This window comes from Schistocerca piceifrons, chromosome 4 (genome assembly GCF_021461385.2).
Source record: "Schistocerca piceifrons isolate TAMUIC-IGC-003096 chromosome 4, iqSchPice1.1, whole genome shotgun sequence".
Classification (NCBI taxonomy): domain Eukaryota; kingdom Metazoa; phylum Arthropoda; class Insecta; order Orthoptera; family Acrididae; genus Schistocerca; species Schistocerca piceifrons.
Genome location: NC_060141.1, coordinates 584785383 through 584813277, shown reverse-complemented (window position 1 = coordinate 584813277; position 27895 = coordinate 584785383). Strand labels below are relative to the sequence as shown.

Here is a 27895-nt window from a genome sequence, read left to right as displayed (position 1 = left end):
TCCATGCTCAACTAGTTGAAACATCTCCAAAGCAGACTGGGAGCTCTTTTCTTCCAGGGCGACATTTCAGGATCAAAACTTCGCAAGCTACGATAGTCAGGTCGCACACCTCACGGAAGTCATTCTCACTGCTGCTGAATATTCCATCCCTCATACTACCTCTTCTTCACGTCACGTACCGGTCCCCTGGTGGACCGCAGCATGTAGAGACACTATATGTGCTCGTCGACGTGCTTTACGCACCTTTAAACGCTACCCTACGATGGCGAATTGTATTCATTATAAACGATTACGTGCGCAGTGTCATCGTGTTATTAAAGAAAGCAAGAAAGCCAGCGGGGCTGCTTTCACAAGCTCCTTCAACAGTTTTACTCCTTCTTCTGTTGTCTGGGGTAGCCTGCGCCGGCTATCTGTTACTAAGGTCCACTCACCAGTTTCTGGCTTGACGGTCGTGAATGACGTCCTTGTGGCCCCTGAGGATGTCTCCAATGCCTTCGGCCGATTTTTCGCAGAGGTTTCAAGCTCTGCTCATTACCAACGCGCCTTCCTCCCCCGAAAACAGGCAGAGGAGGCAAGGCCACCTAACTTCCGCTCCTCGAATCATGAAAGTTATAATGCCCCATTCACCATGCAGGAACTCGAAAGTGCACTTGCCCGGTCAGGGTCCTCCGCTCTGGGGCCTCATTCTATTCATATTCAGATGCTGAAGAACCTTTCCCCTGCGGGTAAAGATTTTCTTCTTTGTACTTATAATTGCATCTGGATTGAGGGTCATGTTCCCACATGCTGGCGCGAATCTATTGTTGTCCCGATTCCTAAGCCGGTGAAGGACAAGCACTTGCCTTCCAGTTATCACCTCATTTCCCTTACCAGCTATGTCTGTAAGGTGATGGAACGAATGGTTAACTCTCGTTTTGTTTGGCTGCTTGAATCTCGACGCCTACTTACCAATGTACAATGTGGATTTTGTAGGCGCTGCTTTGCTGTTGATTATCTGGTTACCTTGTCGACCTTCATTCTGAATAACTTCTTGCGGAAGTGCCAGACAGTGTCTGTGTTCTTTGATTTGGAGAAGGCTTACGACACCTGTTGGAGGGCGGGCATTCTCCGCACTATGCATACATGGGGCCTTCGCACTTGCCTCCCTCTTTTTATTCATGCATTTTTAATAGATCGACAGTTCAGTCCGACGCCTTTCGCCAGGAGAATGGGGTGCCACAGGGCTCAGTTTTGAGCGTCGCTCTCTTTGCCATACCGATCAATCCAATAATGGATTGCCTCCCAGCTGCTGTATAAGGTCCCTTTTCGTGGATGATTTTACCATCTACTGTAGCGCGCAGCGTATATGTTTCCTGGAGCGCTGTCTTCAGCGTTGTCTTGACGTATTTCCTCCTGGAGTGTCACCAATGGCTTCCATTTTTCTGCTGAGAAGGCGGTCTGTATTAACTTCTGGCGCTACAAAGAGTTTCTCCCACCGTCCTTACATCTCAGTCCCGTTGCTCTCCCATTCGTGGAGACAACAAAATTTTTAGGTCTTACATTTGACAGGAAACTAAGCTGGTCTCTACCTGTGTCATATTTGGCTGCCCGTTGTACCTGTTCCCTAAATGTCCTCCGTGTTCTCAGCGGTACGTCGTGGGGAGCGAATCGAACCGTCCTACTTCGCCTATATCGGTCGATCGGATTATGGAAGCTTTGTATACTCCTCTGCACAGCCGTCCATCTTATTCTGCCTCAACTCTATACAACATTGGGGGTTACGTCTTGCGATCGAAGCGTTCTATACTAGTCCCGTCGAGAGTCTTCATGCTGAAGCCAGTGAATTGCCACTAACCTACCGGCGCGATATACTGCTTGTCGGTATGCCTGTCGGCTATTATCAATGCCCGACCACCCGTCTTATCGTTCCTTTTTTGACGACTCTCTCGACCATTAATACGGGTTGTATGTATCTGCCCTGCTATCTCTTGGAGTTCGCTTTCGTCGCCTCCTTCAGCAACTCGATTTTCCACTCCCTGCAACCTTTAGAGTGGGTGAGAGCCAAACGCCACCTTGGCTCCGGGCTCAGGTTCGCGTTCACCTTGACCTCAGCCCGCTCCCAAAGGAGGTTACCCCAGCTTCAGTATACCGCTCGCGGTTTGTCGAACTTTGTTCGAAGTTCATTAATACGATCTTCATTTATATAGATGGCTCTAAGACCAATGACAGTGTTGGGTGTTCTTTTATTGTCGGGGCACACAGTTTCAAATACCGGCTCCATGGCCATTGTTCAGTCTTCACAGCTGAGCTCTTTGCCCTCTATCAGGCTGTTCTTTACATCCGCCGCCACTGACATTCTGCTTATGTCATCTGCTCTGATTCCCTGAGCGCCATCCAGAGCCTCAGTGATCTGTATCCGGTTCACCCTTTTGTGCACCGGATCCAATGTTCTCTTTAGCAGCTGGCGGACGACGGTTCTCCGGTTACCTTTATGTGGGTTCCTGGCCATGTCAGTACCCCTGGGAATGAAGCTGCAGATGCCATGGCCAAGGCTGCGGTCCTCCAGCCTTGGACAGCTTCTTGTTGTGTGCCTTCATCTGATTTTAGCAGGGTCATTTGTCAGCATATTTTATCGCTGTGGCATGCCAATTGGTCTACACTTACTGTAAACAAGCTTCGGGCCTTGAAACCTCTCCCCACGCCTTGGACGACCTCTTCACGCCCTTCTCAGCGAGAGGGGGTCATTTTGGCCCAGGTACGGATTGGACACTGCCGGTTCAGCCACCTCCATCTGCTGACGGCTACGCCGGCGTCGTTCTGCCACATGGGCAATTGCTGACGGTATGCCACATTTTAACGTCCTGTCCGAATTTTAATACACTGTGCATTGATCTTGGCATGCCATGTACTCTGGATGAAATTTTAGCGGATGACCCAGGAGCAGCTGCTCGCGTTCTTCGTTTTATCCACTTGACAAACCTGTCTAAGGGCATTTGATTATGCTGTTTTCTTTTAATCCCTTGCCTGTTAATGTGCCTTTAAAAAAAAAAATCATTCAGGTTTGCTTTTATCTGTGCAAACCATTATTTCCTTATTTTAGCTTTACTGAAAATTTCGTGGAATACCGAAACTTTTCTGCTTTACTTAATTGGTTCAATTCTTTTAATATGACAATGGATTTTCAACCTGCATTTAAAAAAAAAAAAGCTGAATGAATGTTGGTATACTTTTGAATTTCTGTATTTGGGCACACTTCCTTCTTCAATGTATTTTGGACCTAAATTTTCTGATTATTTTTCTGTCCTTTTTATGAGTTTTTTTCTTTGCCCATGTGTTTACAATGTGTGTTTGGGTGCCATAAAGACAATCTGGTTTGATGACCACTGTCGTGTCTCAAAACAGTTTTGTGTATTTTGGGAAACACGTGTTGTTGTAGATATTCTTGTAACTCTGAAGGCGATTTTCATTTTATGGCAATGAATTTCACAACCACTCTTTTCTAGGCTGGCCTCTTGACTGGTAAAAGTTTGAATTGAGAAGCTTTTAATTTTTTTCATATTTAGTTTCTAGAATTTTGGGTGTCAGTTTATACTTTGAGATTTGGAAACTTGTCCTTTCTGTTGTTTCTTTAATAATTTGTTTGTTTTGTGCTATGTGAATGTCCTGACAAAGAACTGCTTGTTCACCTGCAAAAACCTAGCAACCTTTCCTAATATTAGTTATCCTGATTTTATTGATTGGTCAATTTTAAGCTTTTATTTTAGTTTTCACAACTCTTAAGACCCCTCCCATGAACCATGGTCCTTGCTGATGGTGGGGAGGCTTGCGTGCCTCAACGATACAGATAGCTGTACCGTAGGTGCAACCACAATGGAGGGGTATCTGTTGAGATGGATGATTGACTGACCTGGCCTTGTAACACTAACCAAAACGGCCTTGCTGTGCTGGTGCTGCGAACAGCTGAAAGCAAGGGGAAATTACAGCCGTAATTTTTCCCAAGGGCATGCAGCTTTACTGTATGATTAAATGATGATGGCGTCCTCTTGGGTAAAATATTCCGGAGGTAAAATAGTCCCCCCATTCGGATCTCCGGGCAGGGACTACTCAAGAGGATGTCATTATCAGGAGAAAGAAAACTGGCGTTCTACGGATCGGAGTGTGGAATGTCAGATCCCTTAATCGGGCAGGTAGGTTAGAAAATTTAAAAAGGGAAATGGATAGGTTAAAGTTAGATATTGTGAGAATTAGTGAAGTTCGGTGGCACAAGGAACAAGACTTTTGGTCAGGTGAATACAGGGTTATAAATACAAAATTCCCCCCATGAACCATGGACCTTGCCGTTGGTGGGGAGGCTTGCGTGCCTCAGCGATACAGATTGCCGTACCGTAGGTGCAACCACAACGGAGGGGTATCTGTTGAGAGGCCAGACAAACGTGTGGTTCCTGAAGAGGGGCAGCAGCCTTTTCAGTAGTTGCAAGGGCAACAGTCTGGATGATTGACTGATCTGGCCTTGTAACAATAACCAAAACGGCCTTGCTGTGCTGGTATTGCGAACGGCTGAAAGCAAGGGGAAACTACAGCTGTAATTTTTCCCGAGGGCATGCAGCTTTACTGTATGATTAAATGAGTAAAATGAGTAAATGAGTAAAATATTCCGGAGGTAAAATAGTCCCCCATTCGGATCTCCGGGCGGGGACTACTCAAGAGGATGTCGTTATCAGGAGAAAGAAAACTGGCGTTCTACGGATCGGAGTGTGGAATGTCAGATCCCTTAATCGGGCAGGTAGGTTAGAAAATTTAAAAAGGGAAATGGATAGGTTGAAGTTAGATATAGTGGGAATTAGTGAAGTTCGGTGGCAGGAGGAACAAGACTTCTGGTCAGGTGACTACAGGGTTATAAACACAAAATCAAATAGGGGTAATGCAGGAGTAGGTTTAATAATGAATAGGAAAATAGGAATGCAGGTAAGCTACTACAAACAGCATAGTGAACGCATTGTTGTGGCCAAGATAGATACGAAGCCCACACCTACTACAGTAGTACAAGTTTATATGCCAACTAGCTCTGCAGATGACGAAGAAATTGAAGAAATGTATGATGAAATAAAAGAAATTATTCAGATTGTGAAGGGAGACGAAAATTTAATAGTCATGGGTGACTGGAATTCGAGTGTAGGAAAAGGGAGAGAAGGAAACATAGTAGGTGAATATGGACTGGGGGACAGAAATGAAAGAGGAAGCCGCCTTGTAGAATTTTGCACAGAGCACAACATAATCATAACTAACACTTGGTTTAAGAATCATGAAAGAAGGTTGTATACATGGAAGAACCCTGGAGATACTAAAAGGTATCAGATAGATTATACAATGGTAAGACAGAGATTTAGGAACCAGGTTTTAAATTGTAAGACATTTCCAGGGGCAGATGTGGACTCTAACCACAATCTATTGGTTATGACCTGTACATTAAAACTGAAGAAACCGCAAAAAGGTGGGAATTTAAGGAGATGGGACCTGGATAAACTAAAAGAACCAGAGGTTGTACAGAGATTCAGGGAGAGCATAAGGGAGCAATTGACAGGAATGGGGGAAATAAATACAGTAGAAGAAGAATGGGTAGCTTTGAGGGATGAAGTAGTGAAGGCAGCAGAGGATCAAGTAGGTAAAAAGACGAGGGCTAGTAGAAATCCTTGGGTAACAGAAGAAATATTGAATTTAATTGATGCAAGGAGAAAATATAAAAATGCAGTAAGTGAAACAGGCAAAAAGGAATACAAACGTCTCAAAAATGAGATCGACAGGAAGTGCAAAATGGCTAAGCAGGGATGGCTAGAGGACAAATGTAAGGATGTAGAGGCCTATCTCACTAGGGGTAAGATAGATACCGCCTACAGGAAAATTAGAGAGACCTTTGGAGAAAGGAGAAACACTTGTATGAATATCAAGAGCTCAGATGGAAACCCAGTTCTAAGCAAAGAAGCGAAAGTAGAAAGGTGGAAGGAGTATATAGAGGGTCTATACAAGGGCGATGTACTTGAGGACAATATTATGGAAATGGAAGAGGATGTAGATGAAGATGAAATGGGAGATACGATACTGCGTGAAGAGTTTGACAGAGCACTGAAAGACCTGAGTCGAAACAAGGCCCCCGGAGTAGACAATATTCCATTGGAACTACTGACGACCGTGGGAGAGCCAGTCCTGACAAAACTCTACCATCTGGTGAGCAAGATGTATGAAACAGGCAAAATACCCTCAGACTTCAAGAAGAATATAATAATTCCAATCCCAAAGAAAGCAGGTGTTGACAGATGTGAAAATTACCGAACTATCAGCTTAATAAGTCACAGCTGCAAAATACTAACACGAATTCTTTACAGACGAATGGAAAAACTAGTAGAAGCCAACCTCGGGGAAGATCAGTTTGGATTCCGTAGAAACACTGGAACACGTGAGGCAATACTGACCTTACGACTTATCTTAGAAGAAAGATTAAGGAAAGGCAAACCTACGTTTCTAGCATTTGTAGACTTAGAGAAAGCTTTTGACAATGTTGACTGGAATACTCTCTTTCAAATTCTAAAGGTGGCAGGGGTAAAATACAGGGAGCGAAAGGCTATTTACAATTTGTACAGAAACCAGATGGCAGTTGTAAGAGTCGAGAGGCATGAAAGGGAAGCAGTTGTTGGGAAGGGAGTAAGACAGGGTTGTAGCCTCTCCCCGATGTTGTTCAATCTGTATATTGAGCAAGCAGTAAAGGAAACAAAAGAAAAATTCGGAGTAGGTATTAAAATTCACGGAGAAGAAATAAAAACTTTGAGGTTCGCCGATGACATTGTAATTCTGTCAGAGACAGCAAAGGACTTGGAAGAGCAGTTGAATGGAATGGACAGTGTCTTGAAAGGAGGATATAAGATGAACATCAACAAAAGCAAAACAAGGATAATGGAATGTAGTCTAATTAAGTCGGGTGATGCTGAGGGAATTAGATTAGGAAATGAGGCACTTAAAGTAGTAAAGGAGTTTTGCTATTTGGGGAGCAAAATAACTGATGATGGTCGAAGTAGAGAGGATATAAAATGTAGGCTGGCAATGGCAAGGAAAGCATTTCTGAAGAAGAGAAATTTGTTAACATCCAGTATTGATTTAAGTGTCAGGAAGTCATTTCTGAAAGTATTTGTATGGAGTGTAGCCATGTATGGAAGTGAAACATGGACGATAAATAGTTTGGACAAGAAGAGAATAGAAGCTTTCGAAATGTGGTGCTACAGAAGAATGCTGAAGATTAGATGGGTAGATCACATAACTAATGAGGAAGTATTGAATAGGATTGGGGAGAAGAGAAGTTTGTGGCACAACTTGACCAGAAGAAGGGATCGGTTGGTAGGACATGTTCTGAGGCATCAAGGGATCACCAATTTAGTATTGGAGGGCAGCGTGGAGGGTAAAAATCGTAGAGGGAGACCAAGAGATGAATACACTAAGCAGATTCAGAAGGATGTAGGTTGCAGTAGGTACTGGGAGATGAAAAAGCTTGCACAGGATAGAGTAGCATGGAGAGCTGCATCAAACCAGTCTCAGGACTGAAGACCACAACAACAACAACAAATACAAAATCAAATAGGGGTAATGCAGGAGTAGGTTTAATAATGAATAAAAAAAAAATAGGAGTGCAGGTAAGCTACTACAAGCAGCTTAGTGAATGCATTATTGTGGCCAAGATAGACATGAAGCCCAAACCTACTACAGTAGTACAAGTTTATATGCCAACTAGCTCTGCAGATGATGAAGAAATTGATGAAATGTATGATGAGATAAAAGAAATTATTCAGGTATTGAAGGGAGACGAAAATTTAATAGTCATGGGTGACTGGAATTCGACAGTAGGAAAAAGAAGAGAAGGAATCATAGTAGCTGAATTGGATTGCGGCTAAGAAATCCAAGAGGAAGCCGCCTGGTAGAATTTTGCACAGAGCATAACTGAAGGTTGTATACATGGAAGAACCCTGGACGTACTAGAAGGTTTCAGATAGATTATATAATGGTAAGACAGAGATTTAGGAAGCAGATTTTAAATTGTAAAACATTTCCAGGGGCAGATGTGGACTCTGACCACAATCTATTGGTTATGAACTGTAGATTAAAACTGAAGAAACTACAAAAGGGTGGGAATTAAAGGAGATGGGACCTGGATAAACTGAAAGAACAAGAGGTTGTACAGAGTTTCAGGGAGAGCATAAGGGAACAATTGACAGGAATGGGGGAAAGAAATACAGTAGAAGAAGAATGGGTAGATTTGAGGAATGAAATAGTGAAGGCAGCAGAGGATCAAGTAGGTAAAAAGACAAGGGCTAGTAGAAATCCTTGGGTAACAGAAGAGATACTGAATTTAATTGATGAAAGGAGAAAATACAAAAATGCAGTAAGTGAAGCAGGCAAAAAGGAATACAAACGTCTCAGAAATGAGATCGACAGGAAGTGCAAAATGGCTGAGCAGGGATGGCTAGAGGACAAATGTAAGGATGTAGAGGCTTATCTCACAAGGGGTAAGATAGATACTGCCTACAGGAAAATTAAAGAGACCTTTGGAGAAAAGGCAACCACTTGCATGAATATCAAGAGCTCAGATGGAAACTCAGTTCAAAGCAAAGAAGGGAAAGCAGAAAGGTGGAAGGAGTATGTAGAGGGTCTATATAAGGGCAATGTTCTTGAGGACAATATTATGGAAATGGAAGAGGATGTAGATGAAGATGAAACGGAAGATATGATACTGCGTGAAGAGTTTGTCAGAGCACTGAAAGACCTGAACTGAAACAAGGCCCCGGGAGTAGACAACATTCCATTAGAACTACTGACAGCCTTAGGAGAGCCAGTCCTGACAAAACTCTACCATCTGGTGAGCAAGATGTATGAGACAGGTGAAATTCCCTCAGACTTCAAGAAGAATATAATGATTACAATCCCAAAGAAAGCAGGTGTTGACAGATGTGAAAATTACCGAACTATCAGTTTAATAAGTCACAGCTGCAAAGTACTAATGCGAATTCTGTACAGACGAATGGAAAAACTGGTAGAAGCTGACCTTGGGGAAGATCAGTTTGGCTTCCTTAGAAATGTTGGAACACGTGAGGCAATACTGACCCTACAACTTATCTTAGAAGAAAGATTAAGGAAAGGCAAACCTACATTTCTAGCATTTGTAGACTTAGAGAAAGCTTTTGACAATGTTGACTGGAATACTCTATTTCAAATTCTGAAGGTGGCAGGGGTAAAATGCAGGGAGCAAAAAGCTATTGATAATTTGTACAGAAACCAGATGGCAGTTATAAGAGTAGAGGGACATGAAAGGGAAGCAGTGGTTGGGAAGGGAGTGAGACAGGGTTGTAGCCTCTCCCCAATACTATTCAATCTGTATATTGAGCAAGCAGCAAAGGAAACAAAAGAAAAGTTCGGAGTAGGTATTAAAATCCATGGAGAAGAAAAATAAAGACAGCAAAGGACTTGGATGAGCAGTTGAACAGAATGAATAGTGTCTTGAAAGGAGGGTATAAGATGAACATCAACAAAAGCAAAACAAGGATAATGGAATCTAGTCAAATTAAGTCGGGTGATGCTGAGGGAATTAGATTAGGAAATGAGACACTTAAAGTAGTAAAGGAGTTTTGCTATTTGGGAAGCAAAATAACTGATGATGGTCGAAGTAGAGAGGATATAAAATGTAGACTGGCAATGGCAAGGAAAGCGTTTCTGAAGAATAGAAATTTGTTAACATTGAGTATAGATTTAAGTGTCAGGAAGTCGTTTCTGAAAGTATTTGTATGGAGTGTGGCCATGTATTGAAGTGAAACATGGACGATAAATAGTTTGGACAAGAAGAGAATAGAAGCTTTTGAAATGTGGTGCTATGGAAGAATGCTGAAGATTAGATGGGTAGATCACATAACTAATGAGGAGGTATTGAATAGAATTGGGGAGAAGAGGAGTTTGTGGCACAACTTGACAAGAAGAAGGGACCGGTTGGAAGGACATGTTCTGAGGCATCACGGGATCACAAATTTAACATTGGAGGTCAGCGTGGAGGGTAAAAATCATAGTGGGAGACCAAGAGTTGAATACACTAGGCAGATTCAGAAGGATGTAGGTTGTAGTAATTACTGGGAGATGAAGAAGCTTGCACGGGATAGAGTAGCATGGAGAGCTGCATCAAACCAGTCTCAGGACTGAAGACCACAACAACAACAACAACAACAACTCTTAAGATTACTTTTTCTACAATACAGTTGAAAACTAATGGAAAGAGTGTGTTATCTCGTCTCTGTTGCGTTTTAACTTCAAACTACTACTAAAATTCTTTCCCTTAAATTTACTGTATGTTGTATACCGTTTAACAATTTTTCTGATGATAGCACTGAGGGAGATGGTGCATTTCTTGACATTGAATTTACATTTAGGAGGATGGCAGTTCAATTACCAGTCCTGCAACCCACATTATGGTTTTCTTTCCATGGTTTCCATAAATCTCTTAAGGCAAATGCTTGGAACCGTCAAATGCTTGGATGGTTCCTTTGAAAAGAATATGGTTGATTTTCTCTTCTATACTTCCTCCAATCCAAATTTTGTGCCCTTTGGAATAGATTGCCTAGTTGTCAACAAATTCCTTTTTTCCAGAAATGCTTTTATTGCTGATATTGCCAGTTTGCTTTTTTACATCTTCTGCACTGCAGCCACCATCATTTATTTTAATGCCCACATAGCAAAACTCATATATTACTTTTAATGTCTCATTTCTTAATCTGATTCCCTCAGCATCGCCTGATTTAATTGAACAACATTCCATTGCCTTTTTTTTATTTTTGTTGATGTTTATTATATCACCTTTTTTCAAGGCATTAACTGTTCTGTTCATCTGCTCTTCCATATACTGTGCTGTTTCGTGACAGAATTACAATGTCATTGACCGATCTCAAAGTTTTTATTTCTTCTCCCTTAACATTAATTCATGTTCCATATTTCTTTCTGGCTTCCTTCAGAACTTGCTCAGTGTGCAGACTGAATAACATTGGGAATATGCTACAATCCTTTCTTAATTCCCTTATCAAGAATGGCTGCCCTTTCATGTCCTTAGACTCTTGTGACTGCAGTCTGGTTTCTGAACAAGCTGTAAATAATCTATCAGTCCCTGTATTTTATCCCTGCTACCTTCAAAATTTCAAAAAGTGTAATCCAATCCACAGTGTCAAAAGCTTTCTCTATAGTTACGAATGCTATAAACGTAGGTTTGCCTTTCTTCAACCTGTCTTCCAAGATATGTTGTAGAGACAGCATTGTCTCGTGTGTTCTTACATTTTGCTGGAACCCAAACTGATCTTCCCCAAGATAAACATGTACCATTTCTTCCATTCTTCTGTATATAACCATTACTTATTTAACTGATGGTCTTGTAGTACTCACATTTATTACATTCTTCTTTAAATCTGAGGGTATTTCACATATTTTGTATATGTTGCACAAGAGGTGGAATAATCTTGTCATGACTGGTTCCCTCTAGACTCTCAATAGTTTTTAGGCAATGTCATCTAATTCAGGGGCCTTGTTTCCACTTTGGTTTTCAGTGCTCTGTCAGATACTTCTCACAGTGTCATATCTCCCATGTTATTTTCACTTACTTCCTCATATCTTTCTATAATATTGATCTCAAGTTTGTTTTCTTTATATGGACTCTTGATATATTCCTTTCACCCTTCAGCCTGCCCTTCTTTGCTTACTGCTGGCTTGCCACCACACTCTTGATATTCATACAGCTGCTTGTCTTTCCTCCAAATTCCTCTTCAATTTCCCTCAGCATGTGTTTTTCCTCTAGTTATTCGTGCCTTTGCAGCTTTGGCATTTGCTGTCTAGCCATTCTTGCTTAGCTTTTTTGCACTTTCTGTCGGTCTCAATTTTTAGACCTCTAGATATCCATTTGCTGACTTCATTTCTTGTATTTTATATATTTCCCTTCAGTTAGTTAAATTTAATACCTCCTGTGGTATCCAGGGATTTCTATTAGGCCTTGACTTTTTACTTATATGATCCTCTGCTGCCTTACTGATTTCTTCTCTCAAAGCTGTCTATTCGTCTTCTGTTATATTCCTTTTCCCTTTTTCAGTCTAACATTGGCCAATGCTCCCACTGAAATCTTCAGAATATCTGATCCCTGCAATTTATCCAGGTCCCCATATCCTTAATTTCCCACCTTTGGCCATTTTTTTTCAGTTTTTGTCTGCAAGTAATATCCAGTAAATTATAGTCAGAGTTTGCATACTCCTGTTCATCCTGCCATCGCACTTCACTAATTACCACTATATCTAACTTCAACTCATCTTTTTCCCATTTTAGAACTCCAGTTTTGTTTTCCCTAATGATGTCATCCTCCTGAGAAGTCCATGCCTGGAGATATGCTTGGGAGATTACTTTATCCCGAGAATATATTACCCAGGAGGATGCCATCATCATTAAGCCATACGGAGCTACATACAATCAGGGAAAAAGTTATGCCTATAGTTTCCCCCATTGCTTTCAGCTGTACGCAGTACCAGCACAGAAAGGCCATGTTGGCTAATGTTACAAGGCCAGATCTGTCAATTGCCCAGTTATTTCCCCTGCAACTACTGAAAAGTTTGTTGCCCCTCTTTAGGAACCACGAGTCAATCTGGCATCTCTAGAGATAGCCCTCGATTGTGGTTGCATCTATGGTATGGCTTGTACCACTGAGGCAAGCAAAGCACCCCACCATATCACGATCCGTTGTTCATGAGGTGGGGGGGGGGGGGAGGATATTAAAAAGTGCTTTTCTCTGTTACAGTAATGAAAAACTATATTTTTACAATGGATCAAGAGACTGTCATAGTTGAGGTGACAACCTTAGGTAGAGAGAGGAGGGGGGAATCGGGGAGGGGGATTAGAAATCTGAGAGAGAAAGGGGGGAGAGTCAGAAATCTTTGTTTATTTATCCAGCTTTTCCAAGTCATGTTACTATGGTGCTTTCACCAGTAACATTGTGCATGGTGAACCTGACATCAGCTAATGAAGAGACTAAAATAAGTAGTAACTGTTTCATACATCATAATTTACACCTTGTTAATGTTGAGGTTGAGAAGAAAGCATTGCAGACATTTATTAAAACTGTTAAACAAAGATTTGTAGCATAGAATGTCACATATTTACCACATTTCATGCTTGATATTGGTGGCAACATTTAAGGATGTATCTTACAGAAACTCAACTCTGTTGTGAATTGGAAAATTAAAAATGTGGAATAAATAGGAGAAGGTGTTTCTGATCATAGGAATATTACAGAAAGGTTGGTGACAAGCTGAAAATATAAAACTTGGTTTGTACAGTTGTGGAGTTTAGTTGTGCTACAAGCATAAATTTAAGATATGAAAATGGAGAAAGCTGTTTTGATTATGTCCCTCAGGTGGTGTAACATACAACCTGTATACCTGAGAATTATTTCAGATATCAAACATAACTAGAGCAGCCTGCCATTTGATTGAATTCCGGCTCTCTTTATACAGAAAATCACTGTACTGTAACTTTCTGGTCACTTTAATTTACTCTTATTCGCTCTTGGTGCCCATAGTACTTTCTGTTGTCAGTAGATGCTTTATGGCCTCATGTCAATATTTTCGCTGAACATTTCACAACAAAATAAAATTGTTGCCAGATAATTAACATTGTCTTCTTCCCAAGGAGTGCCAATGCACTATTAGAAAAAAGTTATTAGTGAATTGAAAGAAATGTTGTTGGTGATGGGAACAATTTTTTTCTGCTCTAGTAGATCAAACCAGTTGTTGCTCCAATTGTGAAGTGGAAAAGACAAATACGTTTTCCATTTTCCATAAATAGTAAATTACATTGTGATTTTCCAGATAAGAAATCAGGGAATATAAATACATACATCAAAAAGAGTTTTGCATCACCTCTGTTCTGAGAGTTCTGGAAGCTGTACGGGAAATTGGAAGAGAGATCAACATAAACATAATTTCTGTCCTTTTTATTGCTCATGAAAATCACACATTGTGTGATGTACCACCATACATCGAGATCTTCAGAGGTGGTGGTCCAGATTACTTTACACACCGGTAGCTGTAATTCCCAGTAACATGCCCTCTTGCATTGATGCATAAGTTCATCAAGGCATTGTTGGTCCAGATTGTCCCACTTCTCAGTGGCAATTTGGCGTAGATCCTTCAGAGTGGTTGGTGGGTCACGTCGTCCATAAACAGCCCTTTTCAATGTATCCCAGGCATGTTTGATAGGGTTAATGTCTAGAGAACATGCTGGCCACTCTAGTCGAGCGATGTCGTTATCCTGAAGGAAGTCATTCACAAGATGTGCACGATGGGGATGCAAATTGTCACCCATGAAGACAAATGCCTCACCAATATGCTGCCAATATGGGTACACTATTGGTCGGAGGATGGCATTCAAGTATTGTACACAGTTTGAGTCATAACACGACGGCCTGTGGCTGCACTAAAAGCATTATTCAACATGATGGTGTTGCTGTCAGGGTTTCTCCAAACCATAATCCATAGGTAGCAGTCATCCACTGCAGTAGTAGCCCTTGGGTGGCCTGAGCGAGGCATGTCATCCACAGTTCCTGTCTCTCTGTGTCTCCTCCATGTCCAAACAACGTCGCTTTGATTCACTCCAGATGCCTGGACACTTCCCTTGGTGAGAGCCCTTCTTGGCACACAGTAACAATGTGGATGCGATCAAACCACGGTATTGACCATCTAGGCACGGTTGAACTTCAGGTAACACAAGCCATGTACCTCCTTCCTGGTGCAGTGACTGGAACTGATCGGCTGTTGGACCCTCTCCATCTAATAGGCATTGCTCATGCATGGTTGCTTACATCTTTGGGCAGGTTTAGTGACATCTCTGAACAGTCAAAGGGACTGTGTCTGTGGCACAATATCCACAGTCAACGTCTATCTTCAGGAGGTCTGGGAACCAGGGTGATGCAAATTTTTTTTATGATGTGTGTAAGAACATAACTTCCCTGGTGGTCCAACTGTTCTGCGAGCACATTCATGGTAAGTATGGATCCCAAGCCATTGCAGCCTCTGCCTCATAAACCATGAAGGCTTCTTTGATGTGAAGGATTCTGATTGTGCCCTTCTTTCTTCCACCCTCCTGATATCTCCTTTTTTAGCAAATCAGTTATGGTGTCCAATTAGCACCTTTGGTCCTCCGTTTTTCAAAAGTTTCTCAGTAGTGTGGGCTGTCCAAGGAAGGTTGGCCAGTGTGGCGTGTATGCCAAGAAATGTGAAATTCCACCTTCTGTGTGTGTGTGTGTGTGTGTGTGTGTGTGTGTGTGTGTGTGTGTTACATGAAAATTGCCCATTCACAGTAGACAACCTCTGTAGTGGGGTTGTCAAGTACCTGTATGGCTGACGCTGTCCCACTGTTGGTTCCTGTGTATGTTCCCATGTATGCGTAGGGGTATGTGTGTATTGTATTTGAGACACAGGGATTTCATCCACCTATGTCATATACCCATTATTGTGGTGAGTTGGCACACAAGATGAGAAAAGCTGCTGGTTAGTGGGGAAGGAACCAAGGCACACACAGTGAAAAGACATAAACAATCCCAAACTTGTGATCGTATGTTTCCAAGTATCTAGTCATCTTTGTCCACCATCTTTCGTATTACAGGTGGATCACTATCATTCTGGGTCTGAGTGACTTGCCGTTTCTTTTTAGCCTTCCGCAATATATCCCTCTCTCTTCTCTGACTCTCTGATGAAGCGAGTTTTAGTTACAAAAGATGTGTAGTGTTTCCTTTTGACTTTGTCTGTTGGCAGTATTATGTATTTCACTTCTTGAAGGTTAAGTACTGAACAGCAGTTCTTTCTTGTAATACAGGATGATTATAATTAAAGTTAAACTTTCAAACTGCTGTAGAAATAACACCACTGGTCAGAATGACATCAAATTGCAATGGAATATTATACATCAAATTGCAACGGAATATCATCGGAGAAGGGGGAAAACGTATGGCAGAAGAAAAATAAATAGTTACAAAATGTAGCAATAGATGGGGCTGTAAGCATCATAATTTAATAGTAATTGACTACAAATGACAAATGAATCATTCAACAGTGCCTAAGGTGTATGTTTGATGTTAAACAAACTCTATTACTCAGAGTGCATGGGTGTACAGGTGTGATACTGTTAGTTATGTAAGCCCATCCAACATGGCAAGGTCATATCACATCAGATGGGAAAAATCGGTTTTTAATTGTCCTGAGGCCAAAAACCACATAAAGAGCTTCAATCAAAATCAAATCGGATTATTAATTTCCATGTGACTGGCGCAAAACATATTCAATGTGCTGGTCACCGTTTTCAAGTTGAAATCGAGAAACAGCATGTTCCACAACTGATCAAAGTGTTTCCAGGGTCCTGTTAAAATGCGTTGTGCAGTGTGTGCCTTCAATACAGCTAAGTTTCGTGTCAGAACACTGAACATATCATCTTTCAGATAGCCCCAGACCTAGAAGTCACACGGCTTAAGATCAGGTGAACGGGGTGGCCAGGCTTTAGGGAAACGCGGCTGATGATTCTAGCATTTCAGAAGTGGCACTTCAGCAGCTGCTTAACTGGATTTGCAATGTGTGAAGGTGTGCCATCTTGCATAAAAATGATCCCATCCACATATCCACACTGTTGGAGAGCTGGAATGATGTGGTTGTGCAAAAGCCACTCATAGGGCTTACCAGTGACGGTACAGCTAACAGGACTGGAAGCACTTGCCTCCTCGAAAAAAATATGGCCCTATGATATATGATGCTGTAAACCCACACCACACAGTGACCTTTTCAGGATGAAGTGATACTGGTTGATTTGCATGTGGATTTTCCGTTGCCCATATTCGACAAGTCTGTGTAGTGACATACCCTGTCAGGTGGAAGTGGGCTTCGTCTGTCCACAAAATCTTCCACGGCCAATCACTGTCCACTTCCATGCGAGCAAGAAATTCTAAAGCGAAGGTCTCTCTTGCTGGCAGGTCAACTGGAAGCAACTAGTGCACATGGGTAATTTTGAATGGGTAGCAAAGAAGGATGTTTCGTAGGATTTTACGCACCGTGCTCACTGGTATGTGCAATGTTCAGGCAATTTTCCATGCACTACACGTTTGCACACCACCGCTTGTCTCCTCCTGCATTGCTGTGGCCACTGTTTCCACTAACATCGAATCAATTCGTTTTCTCCCTCTACCAGGTTGCACACCAAAAGAACCTGTCTTTTCAAATTTCCGAATCATTTTCTCCAGACCCACGGCAGTTATTGGATCAACACCTTTTTTCAAACCCTTCAGTGTCCAGAACTTCTTCAGAGCGATGTGTGCTCAGTCGTCATTCTTGTAATACAGCTTTACAAGCAGAGCGCGATCCTGCATTGAGACAGTCATGGCGAACGTCGCAGACACGAAAGGAGGGAACGCCGTGTACCTGGCGTATTTATACCAACTTCAAAGGCTCATGCGCATGACAGGTGTTTTCATTTACATATTCTGACACAGCACCATCTATTGATCAATTTTTCACACCATTTATTTTCTTCTGACATTGGTTTTGCCCGTCTCCGATAATATTTCGTTGCAGTTTTACTTCATTCTGACCAATGGTGTTATTTCTACAGTGTTTTGAAAGTTTAGCTTTAATTATAATTACCCTGTATATTAGCTTTCCTGACTAAAGTTCCTGTGATACAGTTAAGACCTGATAGCTACAATGTGAGAGATGCAGTCCCAAAACATGTTCTCCCTTAACTACTCAATACGAGGAAAACTGATTTACAATTCAAGGTGAAAAATGTGCTCCACAATACTTGGTCTGTTCCAGAACAAATGGTTAATCCTTTTTGTACATGAAACTGAACAAAGGTATGGTACAGTTGCCTCAATAAATAAATTGAGAAACAGATTAGTATTAATGAAAAGTTGTCTCTCAGCTAATCACAGGTCCTGCTCTCATGTAACAAGCTTGGTGATACGCCAGTTACAATCACACATATGAGAGTATCAGCTTGGTGAAAGGAATAATTTTTTTTTTTTTGACCTTACACCATAGAAAGATGAGGATCTGCAGGCTCTAGGCTGTGGAGTCCACTTTGTCTATCGTAGCCAGCAAGGCCCAAGAGATAAAAGAACAGCCTATGGAGCATCCAGTGTTGATTTTGAAGGTGGCTCACTCGTAGGTAAAGTGAAAATAATGGTTGATCAGTGTGACATGCTTGCATGTTTTAAATGTGTTCCCTTTGTATATGTTGTCATGCTGTATGAATGCCCTAATTTGGTAGACTGTGGTTGAGCATTACACGAGAATTCACCATGTGGAAAACAACACTTTTGTGTTAACTGTGTTGAAGATCATTCTCCCTGATCACTGCCTTACATATCTTACAAAAAGAATGCAAAATACAAAGGAGGGAGGGGGGGGGGGGGAATCCCACCACCGACTAACATGCTTTGAGGCTCAGAAGAATATGAATGTTACATTCTCCACAAATGACAACAAATTCTACACCATTGGTTATAGACATCTATCTTTAGGATATTAGTTTCCTATAATAGAAATTAACCTTCCCTGTGTATTGATGAGATATGCATTTATTACAATTCTTAAAACATAACTATCACAGAACAACAGCTACAGCCTGCCAAAATTTAAAACTCACAGATAGTCCACTTCCTGATTTGACAACTTCAGCATTACTTCACTGCACTATCCACATACATAATTGTGAACCGCAATATTTTCTTCTTGGATAAAAGGACAGAACCTTTACAGGAACGACCTTGGTCTGGTGTCCTGATAGCAGCAAGTTTATATTCTACCCTTTTTCAAATAAGCATGATCTTCCTGAAGCTTTTCTCACAATCATTCTTGCATACACCTTCTTGGAGGCTTGCTTGCTATGGCGTATCATGACAGGTATTGGGTGATTGAATAACATAAAATACAAATCCACCAAAAATAAATGCGAAATATGTCTGTTAAAAAAGCAAATAAAAATTCTCTCAATGCCTCCCTAAGACACAGTCTCCACTCCTTCCAATTTGACTATGTAAGTGAAGACCACATGTGGTGTGAATTCAAAGAAATAGATCAACAGTTTATGAAAGATATATACCAAATAAATTAATAGAAGACATTACATAACCCTCTTGGCACACAAAACAGATTATAACACTGTCACTGAAGCAACAAAAAAAAAGCATGTCAAATTTTAAAGAATGCAAAATCCCCAAAATTGCCTAAGTTTTGTAGAAGCTTGAAATTTAGTGTGATCTTCAGTGTGAGATGCTTTCAATAGTTTTTACAGTGATACTCTGTCTTGAAATGTGATGGGAAACCCAAAGAGATTTTGGTCGTGTGTAAAATACACCAGTGGCAAGACACAAGCACTACCTTAATTTCACAATAGCAATGGTACTGTTACTCATGACAGTGCCACTACAACAGAGACACTAAACATGGTTTTCTCAAATTCCTTCACCAAAGAAGACAAATTAAATATACCAGAATTCGAATCAAGAACAACAGCTGACATGAGTAACTCAGATGTAGATATTCTCACTGTAGTGAAGCAGCTTTAATCACTTAATAAAAGCAAGACCTGTGGTCTGGATTTATACCAGTTATGTTCCTTTCAGTGGATGTGGATATAATAGCTCCATACTTAGCAATCATATACAACCACTCGCTAATCATAAGATCCACACCTGAAGAGTGGAAAGTTGCACAGATCACACCAATACTCAAGAAAGGAAATAGAGTAATCTGCTGAATTACAGATCCTTATCACTAACGTCGATTTGGAGTAGGAGTTTGGAACATGTAGTGTGTTCAAACATTATGAATTACCTAAAAGAAAACAATTTATTGACAACACTTATGCAGAAAATATCATTCTTGGAAAACACAACTGGCTCTTTATTCTCGTGAAGTAACGAGTGCTATCGACAGCAAATTGGTTCCATATTTCTAGATTTCCACAAGGCCTTTGACACAGTTCCTCACAAGCAAGTTCTAATGACATTGGATGCCTACAGAGTACCATCTCAGTTGCATGGATGGATTCAAGATTTCCTGTCAGAAAGGTCACAGTTCATAGTAATCGATGGGAAGACATTGAGTAAAACAGAAGTGCTATCTGGTGTCCCTCAAGGAAGTGTTATAGGCCTTCTGCTGTTCCTAATCTGTATAAATGATTTAGGAGAGTCTGAACAGCCCTCTTAGATTGTTTGCAGATGATACTGTCATTTACCATCTTGTAAAATCATCAGATGATTGCAAAATGATTTAGGAAAGATAGCTGTATGGCGCAAAAAATGGCAGTTGAACCTGAGTAATTTAGTGACGAAAAGTGTGAAGTTACCCACCTGAGTACTAAAAGGAATCTGCTAAACCTCGTTTAACAGTAAACCACACAAATCTAAAGGCTGTGAATGCAACTAAATACTAAGGGATTAGAGCGAGGTGGCGCAGTGGCTAGCACACTGGACTCACATTTGGGAGGGCGAAGGTTCAATCCCATGTCCGACCATCCTGATTTAGGTTTTCCGTGATTTCCCTAAATTGCTCCAGGCAAATGCCTGGTTGGTTCCTTTGAAAGGGCACAGCCAACTTCCTTTGCTGTCCTTCCCTAATCTGATGAGACCGATGACCTCGCTGTCTGGTCTCTTCCCCTAAACAACCCAACCCAACTAATGGATTACAGTTACGAATATCTTAAACTGAAACTTATAGACAATGTTGTGGTGAAGCAACCCAAAGACTGTGATTTATTGGCAGAACACTTAGAATATGCAACAGGTCTACTACAGCAACTGTCTGCACTACATGTCGGTCCTCTTGTGGAGTATTGCTGCACGTTGTATAACATGCACCAGCTAGGATTGACAGAGGACATCGACAAAGTTCAAAGAAGGGCAGGTCATTTTATATTATTGCAAAATAGGAGAGAGAGTGCCACAAATATGATAAGCGAATTGAGGTGGGAATCATAAAAATGTGTTTTTTGTTGCAGCACGATTTCCTCTTGAAATTTCAGTCACAGACTTCCTCCTCCGATTGTGAAAATATTTTGTTGGTGCCCACCTACATAGGAAGATATGATCATCATGATAAAATAACAGAAATCGCCGCTTTCATTAAAACATTTAAGTGTTCACTTTTCCCACACGCTGTTTGAGTGTGGAGCGGTAGACAAATGAGGATGGCTTGATGAACCCTACGTCAGATGTTTAATTTGAATTGCAGAGTAATCATATGGATCTAGGTACAGAACTTCGTCTGGGTATATCCTTCAGGCCAAAAAACGTAACAGAGCTATCTCTTCTGCAGTAACTGTTTTAGGCAGTGGTGAACAAATTCCAGAGTTTGGAAATCATTTATACCAATGGTTCATGTGACAATGACCAAATGGGTTGCGCCTCTGACACAGTGGGCAACACTCCATACTGCAGGAATATAGCATCTTTATTGCAGAACCGGTAACCATTGTGTGAGCTTTTAGATGCCTCTACAGCTACTCCTCACACAAGTCTGTTCTAATCTGCAGTGATTCTGAGCGTTTTACAAGCCATAGCAACTCTTTCCTGCCGCCAAAATCCACTGGTATTGTCTATTCATCACCTTCTCTCTGAGTTCCAAAACCCTGGAAGGGCAGTATTTTTCTGTGGACCCTGTGGCATGTTGAAATCCCAGAAAATGAATTTATGGATCATTTTCAAAGGCCATTATCAAAAAGAATGACCTAAAGTTAAAGGTAATGGACCTCAGGATATGGAGGGCACTATACCGACAACTTGTAGTGTCATGGAATGGATAGTGGTATTCTGTAGCTACACCTAAATAGCTATGTTTCATAAAAGATTCATGTCTTCATGTAGAATGTCTTGACAAGAATCTAAAATTCTTCACTGACTCCAGATCGATCTCATTAGGCTCCCCCTTTCTTAAATAAGCTGCACCACCTTACTACAGCTGTGATTACACACTTTAACTTCATTAAAGATAGACATTGATGCTACCTGACTCACTATCCTCAATTTTAGCCAATTAAAACCAACCAGTGCATCTAATCTTAGAATTTATCTGATGATGCAGCGTTTATAATGTTATTTGAAGGTCAGACAGTATTGTCTTGCCAGCCCTTGGGCAGGGGGTGGTCGGTTGCCTTGCAGGAGCAGTCTGCCATGGGAGACCCCTGGCTGTTCTTGGCTAGTAGCTTGGTCTTTGAACCCATGTTCTAATTTTCTTATTCTTTTACATCCCTTATTGTTTTAGTCTAAGTGTGTTAACATTATTTGCTCTTACAGTTTCATTGAGCTGCCTGTCTCACTGGTCTTTTATAGTGATCAAAGACCTTATAATCAGGCACAGAAGGTGTGCCACTTTTCGTTATCCCCAGAGGACCTTACGACGTTTTTGGCTGAAATACTTCATCCATTATGATACCTTACCTTACCTTACCTTACCTTTATAGCTGGTTTAATGCTCATCTTTTACTTTTTCTCTCAGATGAACATGATGATGGTCATCTCGGCTGTCCATTTCATTCCTTTTAGAAAATTTTTATTTGTGTGACGCTCCGAGGATGGAGGGAGCAGTGACCTAGCAGTTTGATCCCTTAAACCCATCATTCCTATTCAGTCCAAAACACAACTTATCTATTCACTATATATATAAAAGTTCCAGTTTGTTAGGTCAGATGCGTTGCTACTGGCAAGCCATAATGTTAGATTTCAAGAAGGTTTATGTTCATCACTTGGATCACGGAATGTTGTTCACTGAATAGTACAAAAAGAAAATATTTTGGAACTAACGTGGCATACCAGCTGCTCTGTGCCTCTATATTGTGCATTTTTATTGAGAGCATTGCATTTAAGCTTAACATATTCACTGCTTGCTGCAAAGTTTACTAGAAATGTCACAAGTATTTTACAGGTTATAAGTATTAACATATCTGTTTTATAGTTTTGTTATTACATCCTGTAACAGTCATGTAAAAGTAGATGAACATTGTTTTTATTTATTTACTTATTTATTTCAGGGTGTTCCTCAACAAAAGAACAAGTAATATTGTGGCAGTGGATTCGCTCCTGGAGTAGTACTATGAAAGGCATACCTGGGAGATACATCAGTGAAACACCTGAGTCACGAGCTATTTATCCATCATCTAAGGACAGCTGGTTCATATCGTTTCTTGTTCTTAGCAAAGGACTCGGCTGCTTTGGCGTGTTCTTAGGATGTGATCTGTTGAAGAAACTCAGTGTTATTCCGCTGGTGTGTTTTGTTAAATGCGTGTAAGTATTAGTTTTAATTTACTTCTTGTGGCGTTGGTTGTAAATATAAATAAAAACCTTCTTTTACTACATGTACACTAAATTAGTTGAAGTTTAGATACTTTGTCCATGGAGGAGTACTGTAACTCTGCAGTTAAATTTTCTTCCATTGTTACAACCCTGTATGTTTGACAAGCTACAGTTATTTTTCATTAATTCTGAGATTGACTGAAGGCGTGTTTCACATTAAGAGCTCAGTCTGTTATTGTATGATGCTGAAGTAACTGGGTACATTTGAATGAAGAACTGTTAAAAAAAGTGTGGCTAGACTTTCCAATCTTCCCTACATACAAATAGGTCAAAGGAAGACAGCTTGTGCCTGTCTGCAGCTTCATATACGTACATACTCTGCAAGCCTCCATAAGGTGCATGGTGGAGGGTACCACATACCCATTTCCTTTCCTGTTCCACATGCAAATACAACAAGGGGAGAAAGACACACTAAAAGTGTCCATACAAGAGCTAATTTCTTGCATCTTATCTTTGTGGTCCTTATGCAAAACGTATGTTAGCATCAGTTAAATTTCCACAATAGTAATAGTGCCTTGCAAAAAGAGCATTGTCGTCCTTCCTGCCAGGGATTCCCATTTGATATCGTGAAGCATCTTGCTTGCATGCTGATTGAACATACCCGTAATAAATCTAGCAGCGTGCCTCTGAATTGCTTCAGTGTTTTCTTTTAATCCGACCTGGTGGGGATCCCAAACATGTGAACAGTACTCAAGAATGGATCACACTAGAGTTCTGTACACCTTCTCATTTATGGATGAACTACACTTTTTCAAGATTCTCCCAACAAAATATAGTCAAGCATTTGCCTTCCCACCTACCAACATGACATGCTGATTCCATTTTATATTTCTAGGCATACTAGATACTTAATCATTGTGACTCTGAAGCATCTACATCTACACCTACATTTATACTCTGCAAGCCACCCAACGGTGTGTGGTGGAGGGCACTTTATGTGCCACTGTCATTACCTCCCTTTTCTGTTCCAGTCGCGTATGGTTCGTGGGAAGAACGACTGTCTGAAAGCCTCCGTGCGCGCTTGAATCTCTCTAATTTTACATTCGTGATCTCCTCGGGAGGTATAAGTAGGGGGAAGCAATATATGCGATACCTCATCCAGAACAGAAACGCACCCTCTCGAAACCTAGCGAGCAAGCTGCACGGCGATGCAGAGCGCCTCTCTTGCAGAGTCTGCCACATCTCCGTAACGCTATCGTGGTTACCAAATAACCCTGTGACAAAATGCACCCTACTATTGCTGTATTCGAACAATACAGGATTGTTTGTCCTACGTATCCCCACTGATGTACATTTTTCTGTAGTTAGAGCAAGCTGACATTCATCACACCAGCATCTTGTATCTCCTTACAGTCGCTCAAGGACAACACCTGCCTGTACACCACAGAATCGTCAGCAAACAGTTGTAAATTACAGGTCGCCCTGTCTGCTAGATCAGTCAGATCATTTATGTATATAGAGAACAAGAGTAGTCCTAGAACACTATTCAAGAGCACACCTGATGTTGGCCACCTTGTCTGTTAGGAACATTCGCCGTCAAGGACAATGTATTGGGTTCCATTGCTTAAAAAGTCTTCAGGCCAGTTTTGTATCTGGGTACCTAATCCATATGCTTGGACCCTTATCAGCAGTGTGCTATGGAGTAGTGTGTCAAACATTTCTAGAAATCTGGGAATGTAGAATCTGCCTGTCACTCTCCTTCCATGGTTATTAGGATATTGTATGAGAAAAGGGCAATCTGAGTGTCGCAAGAGTGATGCTTTCTAAATCTCTGCTGATTTGTGGGCAGAAGCTTTTCTGTCTCAAGGAAATTTATTATTTTCGAACATGGAATGTGTACGGTAATTCTGCAGAAAACCAAAGTTAAGGATATTGGTCTGTAATTAAGTGGGTTCATTCTTTTACCTTTCTTATACGTAGGAGTCACCTGTGCTTTTTTCCAGTTGCTTGGCAGTTTTCTCTGAGTGAGAGATTTGCGATAAAGGCTGGCTAAACAGGGGGCTAATAGCACAGAGCACTCTCTGTAGAATCAAATTGGGAATTTGTCTGGACCTGGTGACTTATCTGTTTTTGCCTCTTTCAGGTGTTTTTCTTGGCCACTGCTCCATGTGAGAGTCTATATTAAAGTCACACAACAGTGTGTTTGTACAATCCACCTGTGTGAAAGATTTCTTAAACTTGAAATTTAAAACTTCAGCTTTCCTTTTGCTGTCTGCTGTTGCCACCCCAGACTGATTGACAGGTGGCTGGATAGAAGTGTTTGACTCCCTTAGTGATTTTACATATGACAAGAATTTTGTCAGATTCTCGGCAAGCTTTTTGCTAAGGTATGACAGTAAAAGATGTCGCATGCTTCAGGCATTGATCTTCTTACGGTCGCACGAATTGCTACTACCTTTAGCCTGTCAGCATTTGCGGATTGTGTTTTGAACCGAGAGCGCAACAATCTCTTTTTCCTCAGAATTCTGCAAACTGTATTATTAAACCATGAAGGGTCCTTTTCATCCGTAATCCATTTATTTGGCACATACGTCTCCAGAGCGTGATTTACAGCCAGACTCTATGTCTGTCATATTGGTGCTAAGTGATTCCATTCATTGTCTAAATTGGATACTAACTACTAATTACCTGCCTTTTCTAGCATAAATACTCTTGTAGCCTTCTGGATGGATTCATTAGCTTTAGTAACCATCATCACTGTGATGACATGATGATCACTAATCCAATTCTCTATACCAACACTGTTGATAAGGTCAGGACTGTTTGTAGCTACAAGGTCTAAAATATTGCCTTTGTGTGTGGGTTGTCTAATGGTTGAAGGCAGTTTTCAGAAAATGTATTTAGAAGTACTTCACAAGAATGACTGCCTGTACCACCTGCAGTGAATCTATATAGACGTCCCAGTCTATGCTCAGTAGATTAAAATCACCTTCAACTAACACTGCATGATCTGGGTATTTCCACACTACTGAACCTTACTTTCCTTGAATGATTCTACAACTATTGTGGCAGAATCAGGTGGCTGGTGTAAAAATATATTATTATTAACTTGATTTCACCTATGCTTGTTACTCATGTCCAGATAACTTCACTGTCAGGCAAAATTTTGACCCCAATAGACACTATATTTTGGTCAACAACAATGAAGACTCCTCCTCCTTGTGGCATCTCATCTGTCATTTTGATATATGTTGCTTGCCTCACTAAATATTTCAGAGCTTTCTACTTCAAGTTTCAGCCAGCTCTTGGCCCTGAGAATAATTTGAGTGTGTTAACTTACCTGGAGGGCAGTAAGTTCAGGAAAGTTATTACAAAAATTTTGACAGTTTATTTTTACAACTTTGACAGTCAAAGTGTCTCTACTTTGTATGGATTTAATTTTGTTCTGTGCATATCAACTGGCAAGCATTCATCAGAGGACCTCAAACTACTGCCTAATCTAAAACAACCCCATACTTGCGACACAAGTACTCCACTACCCACACAAGTACTCCACTACCCAAGTAGCTGCTTCCTGTGCGTAGTGCACCCTGACCCATCGTGGGGAACCTACTACTTTCCAATCCATAATGCAGGTTGAGAAACCTGCAGCCATGAGTGTCACAGAATCAACGGAGCCTCTGGTGGAGACCCTCCACACGACTCCAAATAAAAGGATCCCTATCGACTATTGGTATTATGCTGCAAATTGTGTTCTGCTTGTACCCCATTAGAGAAGCCAGCATTCTTCACCATTTCTGCCAGCAGCACATAGGAATTGAGGATGTTCTCAGAATCCATGTAACAGGTGTAATTGGTGCCGACATGAGCAACACCTTGCAGACTATTGCAACTTGCAACCTTGACAGCCGCAGGCAGGGCCTCCTCCACATCTTGGTTGAGGCCCCACAACAGACACACCAAGTGTACGTTGGAATACTTTCTGCCATGGCACTATTACCCTAAAGGGCTTCATGAAGCATCTAACATTGGTGCTTCCGATAGCTAGTTAACCTGTCACCCCCATGTGCCTGCTCGGATCCTAGTGAAGAAGTGGCCATTTCTCCTTTCAGAGAGTGAATGGATGTGGCCAGACAGACAGCCTCCACATTGACCCTCCACCTTGATGCAATCTACTACATAATAACCTGTCACTCACCCTGCATTGAGTGTGGATCTTCTGCGAAACAAGCAACCCCTGAGGAGACCCATGCAATGCGCCAGTTTCTACACTGCTGCTACACTCAAAGGCAGCAGCTTGCAGACAGCTGACCGTGCCCATAAGTGTCTTCAGCTGTTCGTGGACTGCGGCAAGCTCTACATGTGTCTGCATACAGCAAGCACACACCCTATCCATCCTGCTACTACCAACTTGATAATTAAACTATGAAAACAAACAGAGAGAGCTGAATGTGTGACTTGTTACTCTCCTGGTGATTCACCAACAGCGGCTGGCAACTGACTGAGCTGTAGTCATCCCAGTTACCGACCATCCAA

General features: G+C 41.3%; 1 protein-coding gene across 2 annotated transcripts in view; it reads left to right on the top strand.

The window, feature by feature from the left end:
• The window catches only part of LOC124794795 (zinc transporter 5-like), a 265913-nt gene that overhangs the window by 16204 nt on the left and 221814 nt on the right, over positions 1-27895 (top strand). Inside the window, exon 2 of one of the 2 annotated variants that reach the window (XM_047258449.1) lies at positions 23098-23350. In XM_047258449.1, coding sequence (XP_047114405.1) covers positions 23160-23350 — 191 coding nt within the window. In that variant the 5' untranslated portion in view covers positions 23098-23159. Of the gene's footprint in view, positions 1-23097; positions 23351-27895 lie in introns of those variants that run through there. The other variant, XM_047258450.1, reaches the window with a different exon arrangement.